This window comes from Mobula birostris, chromosome 1 (assembly GCF_030028105.1).
Source record: "Mobula birostris isolate sMobBir1 chromosome 1, sMobBir1.hap1, whole genome shotgun sequence".
Taxonomy (NCBI): Eukaryota; Metazoa; Chordata; class Chondrichthyes; order Myliobatiformes; family Myliobatidae; genus Mobula; species Mobula birostris.
This window is the reverse complement of record NC_092370.1, coordinates 227,321,400-227,336,806: the sequence shown is the minus strand read 5'-3', so window position 1 is coordinate 227,336,806 and position 15,407 is coordinate 227,321,400. Positions and strand designations below refer to the sequence as shown.

The following is a 15,407-nucleotide window of genomic DNA, read 5'->3' as shown; positions in this document are numbered from 1 at the left end:
GCTGTGTGTCTCCCGGCTACCGCTGCATTCTCCGCGAATCAGTATCTGTCCGCGGCCTGGGTGGTGGGACACTGGGGTGTCATCTCGTCGTCTGTTTCCATTAGAGCAGCTCATCTTCTCCTATGACTGCCTGCCTCGATGTCGAGGGTCGAGGTTCGTCGTCTGCTGTGGCTGATGTGGAAGGCTTGCTTGACTGCTGAGCCTTGCACATTTTTCTATCATACAGATCCTTGTAAGCGCTCAAACCATCCTCGACGTACCCTTTCAAAATTAAAGTCGTACTTTATCATTACTCATTCGATTTCGATTGTTATCCTTTCCTCTTCCAATTGCATCAGTTCTTCATCTATCAGTTCTTGGTCATGGGATGCCAAAACCTCTTCAACATCATCTTCGGCAGCTTCCACAAGCCAAACTCACTTGTCCTTACTTCGTTCACCACGATCAAAACGCTTAATTATGTCTAATTTTACGCTAAGTGTAACACCCTTACGAGCTCTTTTAGGCTTTTCCGATACCATAGAACTCATCTTGCAAATGGCTGCTCACAGATATGTGTTTAAGCAATGCCGGCAAGAATGCAGTTCCGAATCTGGGGGAGAGCGGCTGTTCGGGGCACACGCTGCCTTTTATCGCGTGCTGATTTTTTTTGCGCGCTGCTTTTTTCGTAACAGTGAAAACACCTTCTGTTAGCGAAAACAGGGTACTAATGTAGGTCTTTCGTAACAGTGAGGTTTCGTAAAGTGAACGTTTGAAAAGCGGGGGACACCTGTAATCGACTTCAAGAGAACTCGCACACCTCTTTACGTTGGTGCTGGGAAATGGCCAGCAATATCATGAAGGATCCCACCCATCCTGTTCATAGACTGTGTATCCTACTCCAATCAGGAAGGAGGCTACATACCATCTACGCCAGGACAACCAGACTCAAAAACAGTTATTTTCTCCAAGCAGCAAGGCTGATCAACACCTTCACCTACTAACCCACCCTCCACACCCCAAAACACCACTATTTTATCATTTCCCGTCAGTCACCATATGTACAGACACTCCTGTGCCTTGTGTTATTTTATAGACATCAATCTGTGTATATCATATGTATTTATATTTATTGTGTTCTTAAGTTATGATTATGTTTCTTTCTGTGCTGCATCAGATCCAGAGTAACAATTATTTCGTTCTTCCTTGCACTGTGTGCAGGAAATTACACAGTGAATCAGAGAGGGAGAGAGAGACACACAAGGATATGGGGTGTGTGAGAGAGATAGAGGGAGACAAGGACATGGGGAGTGTGAGAGATGGAGAGCGACAAGGACATGGGGAGTGAGGCGGGGGGAGAGAGACATGGACAGACAGACAGAGAAAAGGAGACAGAGAGGTGGAGAGGAAACAACTGTACAGAAGTAAGCCCTCTTTCCCAGAATTGACACAAGTCCATGACAGTGCCAGAGGAGGTCTGTAGGGTTCCGTTGCTGAGATAGGGTTATAAAGTTGTACAGCTTGATTGGAGAAGTTCTTCAGATTAACTGCCTGGGGGAAGAATTTTAGAGATGGGATGAGGTTTTGATTTAATAGCCCTATAACGCTTTTCAGACGGAGCTTTTGTGGAAAAGGCAGTTTGCAGGGTGGGTAGTTCCTGCAATGATTTTTCTTCTGCCGCTGCTTTGTGCTGGACACACAAAATGATAAATGCAAGTTGTGAGTGCTTCCCCAGCCAGCGATGAACCTGGTCTTGTCTTCATCTTCCATTCTTTGCTTCTTGACCTTTGCGTGTTTTCCCACAGCCGGTGGTCTGCGGAGGTCACAGGTCGAAGTCGCGCCTTGCCCCACATCAAGACGTACATGAGGGTTTCGCCTGATTTTGAGGAGCTCGCGTGGTTTCTTGTCACAAGGTGAGAGATGGTTTAGTGTACATCGGTTGGTAAGGCTTAGATGCATAGGGGGTCAAGTGGTGGAGAAAGAGGTAAAGATAGGTAGTTCTCGGTGGGAAGAAGTTCCTGTTTTTGTGCTGTGTGAACATGGAACAGTATAACACAGGAATAGAAGTTTTGGCCCACAATGTTGTGCCAGACTAATTAAATGTATTATATTAAATGTATTAATGTCTTGTATTTACTTCCGCCGCCACCCTTGGGAGTGCATTCCAGACATCCTCCTCTCTGTGTATGTTTAAAAAAACCTTGCCCCACACATCTCCTTTGCACTTAACCCCTCTCACATTAAATGTATGCCCTATTAGTATAGGTGGCAAGGTAGCATAGGCAGGCTGAACGAGAGCATAAACTTCACAGTACCAACAAACAGGGCTCAGTTCCTGCCACCGTCTGTAAGGAGTTTGTACGTTCTCCCTCTGGCCACATGAGTTTTCTCCGAGCGCTCTGGTTTCCTCCCATGTTCCAAATTGTTCAGGTTCATGAGTTGTGGGCATGCCAGAAGCATGGTGACACTTGCCCAGCACAATCCTCACTGATTTGGTTGGATGCCAAACGACTTATTTCACTGTATGCTTCAATGTACATCTGTACAAATAAAGCTAATCTTTGATCCTTAATTATGCCATCTAGTTTGGTTATTAACAAGAAGTGGTAAACTCCACTAATATCGGTGTCGTTTGGGGATCAGTACTTTTCTCTTTAATCATTGATCAACAAGTAGTGGGCTTACACACACCACACGACAACATGCTGATACTGGAGTGTGGCTGGGGTGCCACTCTGACAGGGGTACTCCCTTGCAGAGGAGTTATGCAGTTGACCTCTCCGCTCACTGCCATCTGCCCATCATCCTTCACCCTCTCAGTCCACCACTCACTTTCCGGTCCCTGTCTCACCAGTCCTCTCTGCTCTTTATTCTGACTATCTTCCCTCTCCATCCTCAACCCCCGATGCATCAAGAAATCCTCCCCCAGCCCCTCTCAGAGCCCCACAGATGCTGCTCAACCCACTGAATTCCTCCAGCAGACTGGTCTCCGCTTTCTTGCCTTACTTCTCTCTTCCAAGGATCAATGCAGCTCAACTTCTGATGCATTATGCTTCAGAACTACAGCTCTCTGTGCTGGACCAGTCAAAAGGTTCATGACCAACTAAGTTTAAAAAAAAAACTTTGGTCTCTGTCTGGCCCTTACCTGAAGCTATCTACCCCAATCCTAGAACCCTCCCCTGATGTTTGCTTAATGCAAACCCCACTGTATTGGTCATTGGTCAGACTACATGTGAGGTACGTTGAGCAGTTTTGAGCCGCATGTCAAAGAAAGGATTTGCTGGCATTGGATAGGGTGCAGAGCAGGGTCACAAGAATGATTCTGGGAGTGAAAGGCTATGAGGAGTGTTTGATGGCTCTGGGTTTTTACTCATTGGAGTTTAGAAGAATGAGGGGGGTGTCTCATTGAAACCTATCGAATACTGAAAGGGCAAAATAGAGTGTGTATGAAGAGGATCTTTCCTGTTGTACAGGGCACAGCTGCAGAATACAGAGACATCCCCTTAGAGCAGAGAAGAGGAGGAATTTCTTTAGCCAGGTGGTTGTGAATCTGTGGAATTCGTTGCCACGGTCAGCTGTGGAGTCTCTGTTGTTGGGTATATTTAAAGTGGAGGTTGATATTTTCTTGATTAGCAAGGTTACTGGGAGAATAGGTTTGAAAGGGATAATAAATCAATCATGACGGAATAGCAGAGCAGACATGATGGACCGAATGGCCTAATTCTGTTCTCACATCTTAATGGTGTTATAGAAAACATACTGACACCATCCACTCTGTGGAAGACCCAATGTCTTCAGTTTGCTTCGAAAATCATCAGGGGAATCTCCCTCAGAGCCTGAACCAACATTTAACTCTCAATCAACAGTTGAGTTATCTTCTCATTTATTAGATTGCTGTTTGTGACTATCTTATTATGCGCAGTCAAATCCCAACAATCTCATGCCATCTCTGAAGCCCTGAAATTTCTCATTCATTTCTCCTTCAATTCTCCTTTGATTCTTTTTTCCGCTTGACAACACAGAGGATAATTGGTAAATTGGTTTATTAGCATCACTTGTTCTGATACAATGGAAAAACTTTGTTTTGCACGCCATCCATACTGATCCTACAAAAGTGAGTACATCTAGGCAGTAAAGAGAAATGAATGAAAAATAGTGTTGCATTTACACTTGCAGAGAAGTGCCGACAAATGAGATGCAAGGGCCAGAGCGAGTTAGACTAAGAGATCAAGAGTCCATCTTTCAAAAGTTCATCCCTATTGTACAAGGGTCTTATGACAGCAGGATAGAAGCTGTCCTTGACCCTAGTGATGTGTGCTTGCAAGCTCTTGTACTTTCTGCCTGATGAAAGGCGGTGGGGGGGGGGGTGTTAAGAGAGAACAACTGGTTTGGGTGGGGTCTTTGCTTTTGTCAGATGCTTTCCTGAGGTCGCAAGATGCCTAGATGGAGTCAGTGGGGTGGAGGCAAAAGCTGGTTTGTGTGATGGACTGGGCTGCATCCACAACTCAGCAGTTTCTTGTGAGCATTTGAAGCATCCAAATCACAGGATGCTCTCTACGGTACCTCTATAAAAGTTAGTGAATGTCAAAGATCAAGATTTAAAGATTAAAGATCAGCCGCCTTTGTCCCATTTGAAACATGCAGAGAAATGCAATGTTTGTGTTAACAACCAACACAGACCATATGTTGGGGCAGCCCGCAAGTGTCACCATACTTTCTGTGCCATCGTTGCCTACCCACAACTTACTAACCCTAATTGTACGTCTTTGGAATTTGGGAGGAAACCAGAGAACTTGGAGGAAACCCACATGTCCACAGGGAGAACATACAAACTCCTTACAGTTGGTGGTGAGAATTGAATTACAATCACTAGTGCTGTAAAGCACTATGCCAACCGCTACCTTACTGTGCCAACGGCAACAGGGACATGCCCAATTTCCTTAGCCTCTGAGGAGGTAGGGGTGTTTGTGTACCTAACCAACCCCAACATCTTTAGAATGCAGGAAGAAACCAGAGCCCTGTAGAATCTGAAATGGTCACTGAGAGAACTTGCGGACTCCACATAGGCAGCACCTGAAGTCAGGTTTGATGCCAGGTGTCTGATGCTGTGAGGCAGTGGCTCTACAACCGGGGCAAGGTTCGAAGGTTTGTTTGGGCTGCTCATCCTTGCGTAGGAGAGGGATGGGTTGTCCTGAAGAAAGGTCTTGCCCTGAAATGTTGACTGATGTTCATTTGTATAGATGCTGCCCAACCTGTTGAGTTCCTCCAGCAATTTGAGTGTGTTGAATGTGTTGTTACCCAGTTTGCTTGTTACCTAGCTGCCTCCGGGAAGGTCATATCTGTGTTGCTTGTGTATCTTGAGACATTGATTGTGAGGGGTAGTTTAAGTCAGATTAATAAATCAGGTGAATTATTTATCACCTGTACATCAAAATATAGAAAGAAGTGTGTTGTTTGTTAAAATTCTGCACACCCAAGGATGTAACACACAAAATGCTGAAGGAACTCAGCAGATCGGGCAACATCCATGGAAAAGAGTAAGTAAACAGTTGACGTTTTGGGCCGAGACCCTTCTCCAGTCCTGATGAAGGGCCTCGGCCTGAAATGTCAACTGTTTACTCTTTTCCATAGATGCTGCCTGATCTGCTGAGTTCCTCCAGCATTTTGCGTATGTTGCTTTGTTCAAAGTTCAAAGTAAAATTTATTATCAGAGTACATACTTGTCACCATGTACAATCCTGAGATACTTTTTCTGCAGGCAAATCTATAGGACAGTAACTGTAAACATCAGGAACTGTTAACTGTAAACAAACTGCGTACAAATGCAGATATAAATAAATAGCAATAAAACCGAGCATGAGATAACAATATAACAGAGTCCTTAAAGGAATGTCGTTAACCCCTTTTGTTCAAGAGCCTGATGGTTGTGGGGTAGTAACTGTTCTTGAACCTGGTGGTGTGAATCCTGAGGCTCTTCTACCTTCTACCTGATGGCATCAGTAAGGAAAGAGTGCGGCCTGGGTGGTGAGGATCTTTGATGATGGATGCTGTTTTTCTATGGCAACGTTTCATATAGATGTGCTCAAAGGTTGGGAGGGCTTTACCGGTGTTGTACTGGGCTGAATCCACTACCTTTTGTAGGATTTCCAGCTTCTGCAGATTTTCTGGTGGTTGTAACATCCAAGGATGTGCCTGGGACAGCCTGCAAGTGTCAGCACTCATTCTAGCACCAGCTTAGCACGTCCACAATGTTCGCAGGCAATAGCAACAGAAAATAACAGCAAAACAGGCCCCTTGCACCCCTCCCAGCAACCCATCCCTTCTACCTTCATTTTGTATGTAAGGCGTGCTTTGATGGAAATCTGATCTGAAGTGCTCCACGTTAAACGTTCGGGGTGTCAATCGTGATTCAGTTGTCGAGGGAAAAGCCCACCTCAGTTTGATACCCTATTTCAATTTTATCTCAGAGAAATGATGAGGTGCTGTACTCTGTCACTATCTACGAGCTTCCTGGTGTGATAGGCTTTTGGAGATTATTAGATCTGATTGTTATGTGCCTTAAGTGTGTGTGACTCTCGTTTCCTGCAGATGAGCCTTCTGAGTGTAGCACACATATCTAACCATTGGTAGTACTCTGCCTCGGAGTCAAAAGGACTTCAGTTCAAGTCCCATTCCGATGTCTAAAGCCCAAGATTATTGGTTGTCACTTTAGCGTATGTTTGCTTTGAGGAGGTGTAACCGTAACTGCTTCGGTTTGCATGCAGGTTCAGATTTAGGTTTATTTATCACATGTACGTCGAAACATACAGTGAAATTCGTAATTTGCGTTAACAGCCAACACTAAAGGTGTGCTGTGGGCAGCCCGCAGGTGTCCCACACACATTCCGGTACCAACATAGTGTGCCCACAACGCTCAGCAGAACGACAGAGAACACAACAAGCAACAAAACTACAGTCTCTGGGCCTTCAGGCTTCGGCTGTTGAGTTACGATTTCTAGATTTGTGATCGACCTTTCTAAATGGCCCATGAGCCCATAAACAATACCTCACTGTGTTGCTCTGTTTTTGCACTGCTTTATTTTTCAATATTTCTTATTGTAACTTACAGTGATTTAACTTGTAGTCATTTTTTTTTCCTGCTGTCTTAAAAAGTCAGGATTCAGGGCGTTTGTAATTGACAATAAACCGGACTCTAATTCTGAGCCCAGTTACCAGAACTTGACCCACGAGGGCCTGATTGTATGTATTATTGGAATTGGTTTATTACTGCTGCAGTGAAAAACTTCGTTTTGCAAGCCACCCGTACAGATAATTTCAAAATGTAAGTACATCGAGGTAGTACGGGGAAAAGCAATAACAGAATGCAGAACAAAGTGTTACATTTAGAGAGTGCTAATTTAAGGGAAGGATTTGGATTCAAATGCTTACCCATGTTGATAGGGGGAAAAAAAGTAGTTACAGGTGTCATGCACTTGTACCAAAGTTACAGGCAACTTTTTGAAAGTTAATGTTACGTGACTTTGGATCTACATCAGTGGATACAATTTCACAAGGAGCGTTCAAGTTTAATTATATGAGATGGAGATCAAGAGTTCAGCTTTATAGTACAAGAGTGTCATAACAGCGTGACAGAAGTTGTCCTTGAGTCTGGTCGAGTATCTTTTCAACCTTTTGTATCTTCAACCTGATTGGGGGGGGTGGGGGGAGGGAAGTATAGAGAATGTATGGGGTGGAAGGTGTCTTTGATTCTTTTGGCTACTTTCATAGAACGTAAAACAGTGTAGCACAGTACAGACCCTGTAGTGTTGTGCCAGCCCTTTAACCTACTCCAAGATCAGTCTAAACCTTTCACTCCATTTTTATTTCATCCACGTGTCTATTTAGAGAGACTCTTAAATGTCCCAAATGTATCCACTTCGACCACCACCCTGGCTGGGTGCTCCATGAACCCATCACCCTCTACGTTAAGATAAAAACAACTCCCTCTGACATCCCACTTGTATTTTCCTAAAATGATGCCCTCTCATATTAACCGTTACCACCTTGGGGAAAAAGTCTCTGGCTGTCCACTCTATCAATACCTCATATCATCTTGTATACCTCTATCAAGTCACCTCTCATCCTCTTTCACTCCAAAAGGAACAGCCCCTAGCTCATTCGACCTTATCTGGTAAGATGTGCTCTCTAGTCCAGGCCACGTCTTGGTAAATCCTCTCACACTCTTTGTATACTGAATCGACCAGAATGTGAAAATTTGCCATTTTTAAATTTAGTCTGTCAGATATTTATCCAGTTCCCTTTTCAAAGTAACTTAGATTTCCTGACACAGGGTCTCGACCTGAAACATCGACCATCGTTTTGCCTCCTCAGGTGCTGCCTGATCCGCCGGGTTGTTCCAGCAGTTTGCTTTCTTTTCACCTTTTTTTTTCAGGCGATGCAACTTCTCCTCATCTTGTCCTGCTTTCTTTGTTAATTCACCTTACAGCTGAGTAATTACACGTTGTATCAGTTTCTGATGTGACTTCCTAATGAATGGTGCTGTTGAAATTGCAACATCATCATTCTGCTAATGTAAGTTGTAATTAACTCCCAGGATCTGTGGTTCCTTCAGTACTGCACAATTTGGCAAAGTAAATGTCATGACATTAACTTCTTCCATAAACACAAGAGATTCTACAGATGCTGAAGAAACTCAGCAGGTCAGGTTGCACCTATGGAGGGGAATAAACAGTCAACGTTTTGGACCAAGACCCTTCCTGACCTGCTCGGTTCAAGTCAAATTTATTGTCACCTAACTATGTACATGTATTCCGCCAAACAAGGCAACGTTTCTCTGATCCAGGTGTAAAGTGCAGTAGTACATATAACACACAATAACTTAGGAAAGTAAGGATTAAATCTACAATTGAATTGCGCATAGATAAAATACATGTATTAAAATTTGTAGGGTGCAGTACAAGTTATCCAGTGACGCTTCAAATACGAAGCGGTCCAGAGTTCAGAAGCCTGATGGCCTGAGGGAAGAAACTGTTTCTCGTGCTGACCATTCTTGTCTTTATACATTGGAGTCTCATGCCTGATGGTAGAGTGTCAAAGAGGATGTTGAATAGATGGGTGGGATACTACATACGTATCTGACTGACTGAAACACAATGTCCATTGGGTACACAAGAATCCTGCTTTGTAAAGTTTTGTTAATTCCTAACACAATCAACTTAATGTCACTTGGTTGGAAGACTGTACTTGTCATATAAGTCAGATATAAATAACCTGATTTAGATTCTGGACAGCAGTAAAGTTCATTCCAATATCATGGCCAACATTCAGTGTTCAACCAGCATTAGATGGTTCTGCAGATGTTGGAAATCCAGAGCAACACACACAAAATGCTGGAGGAACTCAAAAGGTCGGGCAGTATCTATGGAGAGGAATAAATAGTTGACGTTTTGGGCTGACCTCCTTCATCAGGACTGGAAGGGAAGGGGGAGGAACAGCAGTACAAGCTGACAGGTGATAGGTGAGACCAGGTGGGGGTGGGGAAGGGGAATGGTAGGAGGAGGGGCTCGAGAGTGAGGAGAAGAGGAGGGTAAAAAGGGAACCAAAATGGGGAATGGAAAAAGAGAGGAGGGGGAGAGGGAGAAATTACCAGAAGGTAGACAATTCAATTTCATGATGTCTGGTTGGAGGTTACCCAGACACGATATGAGTTGTTGCTCCTCCACCCTGAGAGCGCCAAACTTTAGAAGACATTTGAGAACTGACAGACGTCTGTCACTTTGATTCTGTACTCACTTGCCTTACAATCATGTTTGCTTTGAACAGGTGTTCTGAGAATTTGAATAAAACACATCTTGCGAATTGTTGCAGCCAAGAACCTTGCTTTGCTCATAACTTGGTCCTGACACTATCATAAACACAAGATATTCTATAGATGCTGGAAATCTTGAGGAACACACACAAAATGCTGGAGGAACTCAGCAAGTCAGGCAGCAGCTATGGAGGGGATTAAGCAGTTGACGTTTTGTGCCAGGACCTTTCATCGGCCTGTTTATTTGGCAGCCTGTGCACTGTGTGCCGTCTACAAAATGCTCTGCGGTTACTCACCCAGGCTACTGCAGTCACACTTACTCAGCCCCACCATCGGTAACACCAAGAGGAACAAGGGCACAAAGCGCTAGGGATCATCTCCTCCTGGGAAATATGTCGTAAGTCCTTCATTGTCACTAGGCCAAAATGCCGCTCCCACCTTGCTGACGATGGTCCTCGGCCTAAAATGTCTACTGTTTATTTACCTCCATAGATGCTGCCTGGCCTGCTGAGTTCCTCCAGCATTTTGAGAATTGCTCTGAGAATCTTGGTCAGCATGGACCAGTTGGGCCGAAGGGCCTGTTTCTGTGCTATAAAGCTCTGCAGTGAATTACTAATGAGCTCAGTGCTGGTGTTGACTGACAGCTGTCCCTCTGCTTTGAACTTCAGCGCCAACCTCTCCAAGGCTGCCTGGGGAACACTGGAGAAAAACGGCATTCAGCTGATGATCCGCTCTTACGAACTAGGAGTCCTGTACCTGCCCGAGGCCTTCGTAAGTTCCCTTCTGAAACTATGTTCACGCATCACTTCATTTAACCATGATCTAAGAATAGCCACACATATCTGTTTCATTCTTAATGGCAAATCAGCTCCTTCACCTTCCCTTCTTGCTTTGTGGCGGTTGAAGCCATGATTTGCACGAGCGCTAATGGCTGACAACGTTGGGAGGTGTGAATTTGTCTACTTTGACAATGGAACAGAAAAGAGCCACGTTGTCAGAATGCTGAGAGATTGCAAAGTCGTGAGACACGGCAGGCCCTGAGTATCTTTGTACGGTAGCGTAGCGATTAGGGTAATGCTTTAGACTGCCAGCGATCAGGGTTCGATTCCTGCCCCTGCTGGTAAGGAGTTTGTATGTTCTCTGCATCACTGAGTGGATTTCCTTTCACATTAAAACAACATACTGATTGGTAGGGTTAGTAAATTATGGGCATGCTATGTTTAGACCAGATACTTGGTGACTGACCCCCAGCACAAATTCTTGGACCACGTTGGTCATTGATACAAATGTTGCATTTCATTGTATGTTTCAATATGCATGTGACAGATAAAACTCATCTTTGTTTTTATCTTTTATCATTAAGGGGCTTTATCGTCAGTTTGCAGATACACCACGGTAGTGGGCTGTACTCCAATAATGATGATCAGAGTACGGGAATGACATAGAGAGCGTAGTGACATGGTGACATCTTTTTCTCGGTGTCATTGGCTTCAGGAAAGGCACATGCAGTGCACATGCTTCTCTCTACAACAGTACTGAGGTCAAGAGGGTTGAGAGCTTTCATTTCCAGTAGACTATTCTGGTCCAACCACAAAGACACTCAGCAGCGCCTCTACTTCCTCAACACGCTAAAGAAATCTGACAAGTCCCCTTTGACCCTCACCAATTTTTATCAATGCGCCACAGTAAGCATCCTATCTGGATGTATCAAGGCTTGATATGGCAACTGCTGTGCCCCTGACCACCAGAAACCACAGAGAGTTATCGACACAGCTCAGCACATTACAACAACCAGCCCACCCCACCCCCCAAACATGGACTCCATCTGTATTTCTCGCTGCCTCAGTAAAGCAGCCAGCAAAATCAAAGACCCCACCCACACTAGATATTCTCTCTTCTATCCTCTCCCATCAGGCAGAAGATACAAAAATACAAAAGCACGTACTAGCAGGCTGAAGGGTAGCTTCTACCCTGCTGTTAAAACATGATTGAATGGTTCCCTAGGATGATATGATGGACCTTTGACCTCATAATCTACCTTGTTTGGATCTTGCACTTATTGTCGAACTGCAGATAAGATGTAGTCGTTGAAAACTTCATCAGTATCCTCTGTCTCCAGGCACAGACTGCCATTTGCAACACTAGTCTTCAGTAGTTCAAGATGAAAGTAAATTTATTATCAAAGTGCATGTATGTCACTATATAAAAGCCTGAGATTCATTTTCTTGTGGGCATTCACAGTAAATACAAGCAATCAATGAAAGACCGCGCCCAATAGGACAGACAAACAACCGATGTGGGGGAGAAAGCAACAAACTGTGCAAATACAGAACAGAAAGAGGGAAAAAAAAGAAAAAACAATAATAAATAAATTAGCAATAAATATTGAGAACATAAATGAAAAGTCTTTGAAATCTGTAAATTTGGAAGCTTAATATCTGTAGTCAGGAAAATGCTTGAAGCTGTCATTAAAGAAATAGCGAAACATTTAGAAAGGAGTGGTTCCATTAGACAGACGCAGCACGGATTCAGACAGGGCAGGTCCTGTTTGACAAACTTACTGCAGTTCTTTGAGGACATAATGGGTGCAGTGGATAGAGAGGAACAGGTGGATGTCGTATACTTGGATTTCCAGAAGGCATTCGATAAGGTGCCGCACAAGAGACTCACAAATAAGATACAGATGCATGGAGTCAGAGGAAGTGTATTGGCATGGATAGTGGATTGGCTAACCAATAGAAGGCAGAGAGTTGGTATAAATGGGTGTTTCTCCGGTTGGCAGTCAGTGGTGCGTGGGGTGCCGCAGGGGTCGGTGCTGGGCCCGCAGCTGTTTACCATTTACATTGATGATTTGGAAGAGGGGACTGAATGTAGCATAGCAACATTTGCTGATAACACTAAACTGAGTAGAAAAGCAAATTGTACAGAGGATGTGGAGAGTCTGCAGAGGGATATAGATAGATTAAGTGAGTGGGCCAAGGTCTGGCAGATGGAATACACAGTTGGTAAATGGAAGATCATCCACTTTGGAAGGAATAATAGAAGAGCAGATTATTATTTAAATGGTGAAAGATTGCAGCATGCTGTTGTGCAGAGGGATTTGGGAGTGCTTGTGCATGAATCGCAAAAAGTTGGTTTGCAGGTACAACAGGTTATTAAGAAGGCAAACAGAATGTTGGCCTTCATTGCTAGAGGGATTGAATTCAAGAGCAGGGAGGTCGTGCTGCAACTATACAGGGTACTGGTGAGGCCGCACCTGGAGTACTGTGTGCAGTTCTGGTCTCCATACTTGAGGAAGGATATACTGGCAGCGCAGAGGAGATTCACCAGGTTGATTCCAGGGATGAAGGGGTTAACCTATGAGGAGAGATTGAATCGCCTGGGACTATACTCTCTGGAGATTAGAAGAATGAGAGGGATTCTTATAGAAACATACAAAATTTTGAAAGGGATAGATAAGATAGAGGTAGGAAAGTTGTTTCCATTGGTAGATGAGACTAGAACCAGGGGACATTGCCTCAAGATTCAGGGGAGAAGATTTAGGATGGAGATGAGAAGAAACTTTTTCCCAGAGAGTGGTGAATCTGTGGAATTCTCTGCCCAGTGAAGCAGTTGAGGCTTCTTCACTAAATACATTTAAGAAACAGATAGGTTTTAACATAGTAAGGGAATTAAGGGTTATGGGAAAAAGGCAGGTAGATGGAGCTGAGTTTATGGACAGATCAGCCATGATCTTATCGAATGGCGGGGCAGGCTCGATGGGCCGAATGGCCTACTCCTGCTCCTATTTCTTATGTCCTTATGAAAGTGAGTCCATAGATTGTGGGAACAGTTCAGTGACGGGGTGAGTGAAGTTATCCGCAGTGGTTTAAGAGCCTGATGGTTGAAGGATAATAACTGTTCCTGAACCTGGTGATGTGGTCCTGAGGTTCCTGTATCTCCTTCCTGATGGTAACAGTGAGAAGACAGCATGGCCTGGGTGGTTGGAATCCTTGATAATGGATGCTGTGCTCCATGCAGATGTGCTCAAAGGTGGGAAGGGCTTTACCAGTGGTGGACTAGTGGGCTTTTCTTTACAAAGGGTGTTAGTGTTTCCATACCAGGCCATGATACAACCAGTCAATATACCCACCACCGGACATCTAGAGAAGTTTGTCAGAGTTTTAGATGCCATGCTGAATCTTCACAAACTTCTAAGAAAGTAGAGGTTTCTTGCTTTCTTCATAATTGCACTTGCGAGCTAGTCCCAGTACAGATCCTCTGAAATGATAACACCAGGACCCTCTCCACCTCTGATCCTCCCGATGACAACTGGACCATGGACCTCTGGAATTGGCTCCTTTGTCTTGCTGACTTTTGATGAGAGGTAGTTGTTGTGGCACCGCTCAGCCAGATTTTCAACATCTCTCCTACATGCTGATACGTCACCACTTTCGATCTGACCAACAACAGTGGCGTTGTCAGCAAATTTAAATATTGCATTGGAGCTGTACTTAATCTCACAGTCATTCGTTTCAAGCGAGTAGAAGAGGAGGTTAAGCACACAGACTTGTGGTGCGCCTGTGCTGACAGTGATTGTGGACCCCTTCATTCCCTGGCTCCCTTCTTCCCCATATGGTCCTTTGGGATTTTCCTTAATCTTGGCCCCAAAGCTCTTCTGTGTTTCCTTTTAGCACTCTAGAATACTTTTCTAAGTAACACTCTACTCCAGCAGGACCTTTCTTTCAGTTTTAATTTAATGACTAAATTTCATTTTTATTCTAATTAAAGAATTCTAGGGAGGGTTGGTGGATTTCCAGGAAAAATTACTAGTGAAAGGAGGAGGAATTAGATAATTATAAAGGCATCCATTAGTCTTGCGAGACCATGGATCTGTGCCTGGAAAGTCTTCGCTCTCCAGGGCGCAGGCCTGGGCAAAGTTGTATGGAAGACCAACAGTTGCCCATGCTGCAAGACTCCCCTCTCCATGCCACCGATGTTGTCCAAGAGAAGGGCATTAGGACCCATACAGCTTGGCACCAGTGTCGTCGCAGAGCAATGTGTGATTAAGTGCCTTGCTCAAGGACACAACACGTTCCCTCGGCTGGGGCTCGAACCCATGACCTTCAGGTCACTAGTCCAATGTCTTAACCACTTGGCCATGTGCCCACAGGAATTAGATACCGTGGGATTTAAGGTGACTACAGTAAAGCACTAAGAAACCAGAAGCCAGAACTTCCTGTATCCAAGACATAAGTACCATTACGAAGAAAGTACGGCAGTGCCTCTACTTTCTTAAAAGTTTGCGTAGATTCAGCATGTCAACTAAAACTTTGATAAACTTAATTGACGTGTGGTGGAGAGTATATTGACTGGTTGCATCATGGCCTGGTATGCAAGCTTCAACATTCAGAAGTTATAAAGGATCGGTGCCTAGTTCCTCACATGACCGTAAGACATAGGAACAGAATTAGACCATTTGGCCCATCGAGCCTGTTCTGCCATTCCATTGTGACTGATTTATTATCCCTCTCAACCCCTTTCTCCTGCCTTTTCCCTGTAACCTTTGACACCCTGATTAATCAGGAACCTATCAACCTCCACTTTAAATATACCCAATTACTTGCCGCCGCAGCTGTCC

General features: G+C 44.3%; 1 protein-coding gene across 6 annotated transcripts in view; it reads left to right on the top strand.

Moving 5' to 3' along the window:
• tdp1 (tyrosyl-DNA phosphodiesterase 1) overlaps positions 1-15,407 on the top strand; it is a 98,865-nt gene that overhangs the window by 51,610 nt on the left and 31,848 nt on the right. For all 6 annotated transcript variants that reach the window (XM_072272980.1, XM_072272986.1, XM_072272970.1 and 3 more), the window contains 2 exons: positions 1,785-1,892; positions 10,456-10,558. In XM_072272980.1, the coding sequence (XP_072129081.1) occupies positions 1,785-1,892; positions 10,456-10,558 (211 nt within the window). The remainder of the gene's footprint in view (positions 1-1,784; positions 1,893-10,455; positions 10,559-15,407) is intronic.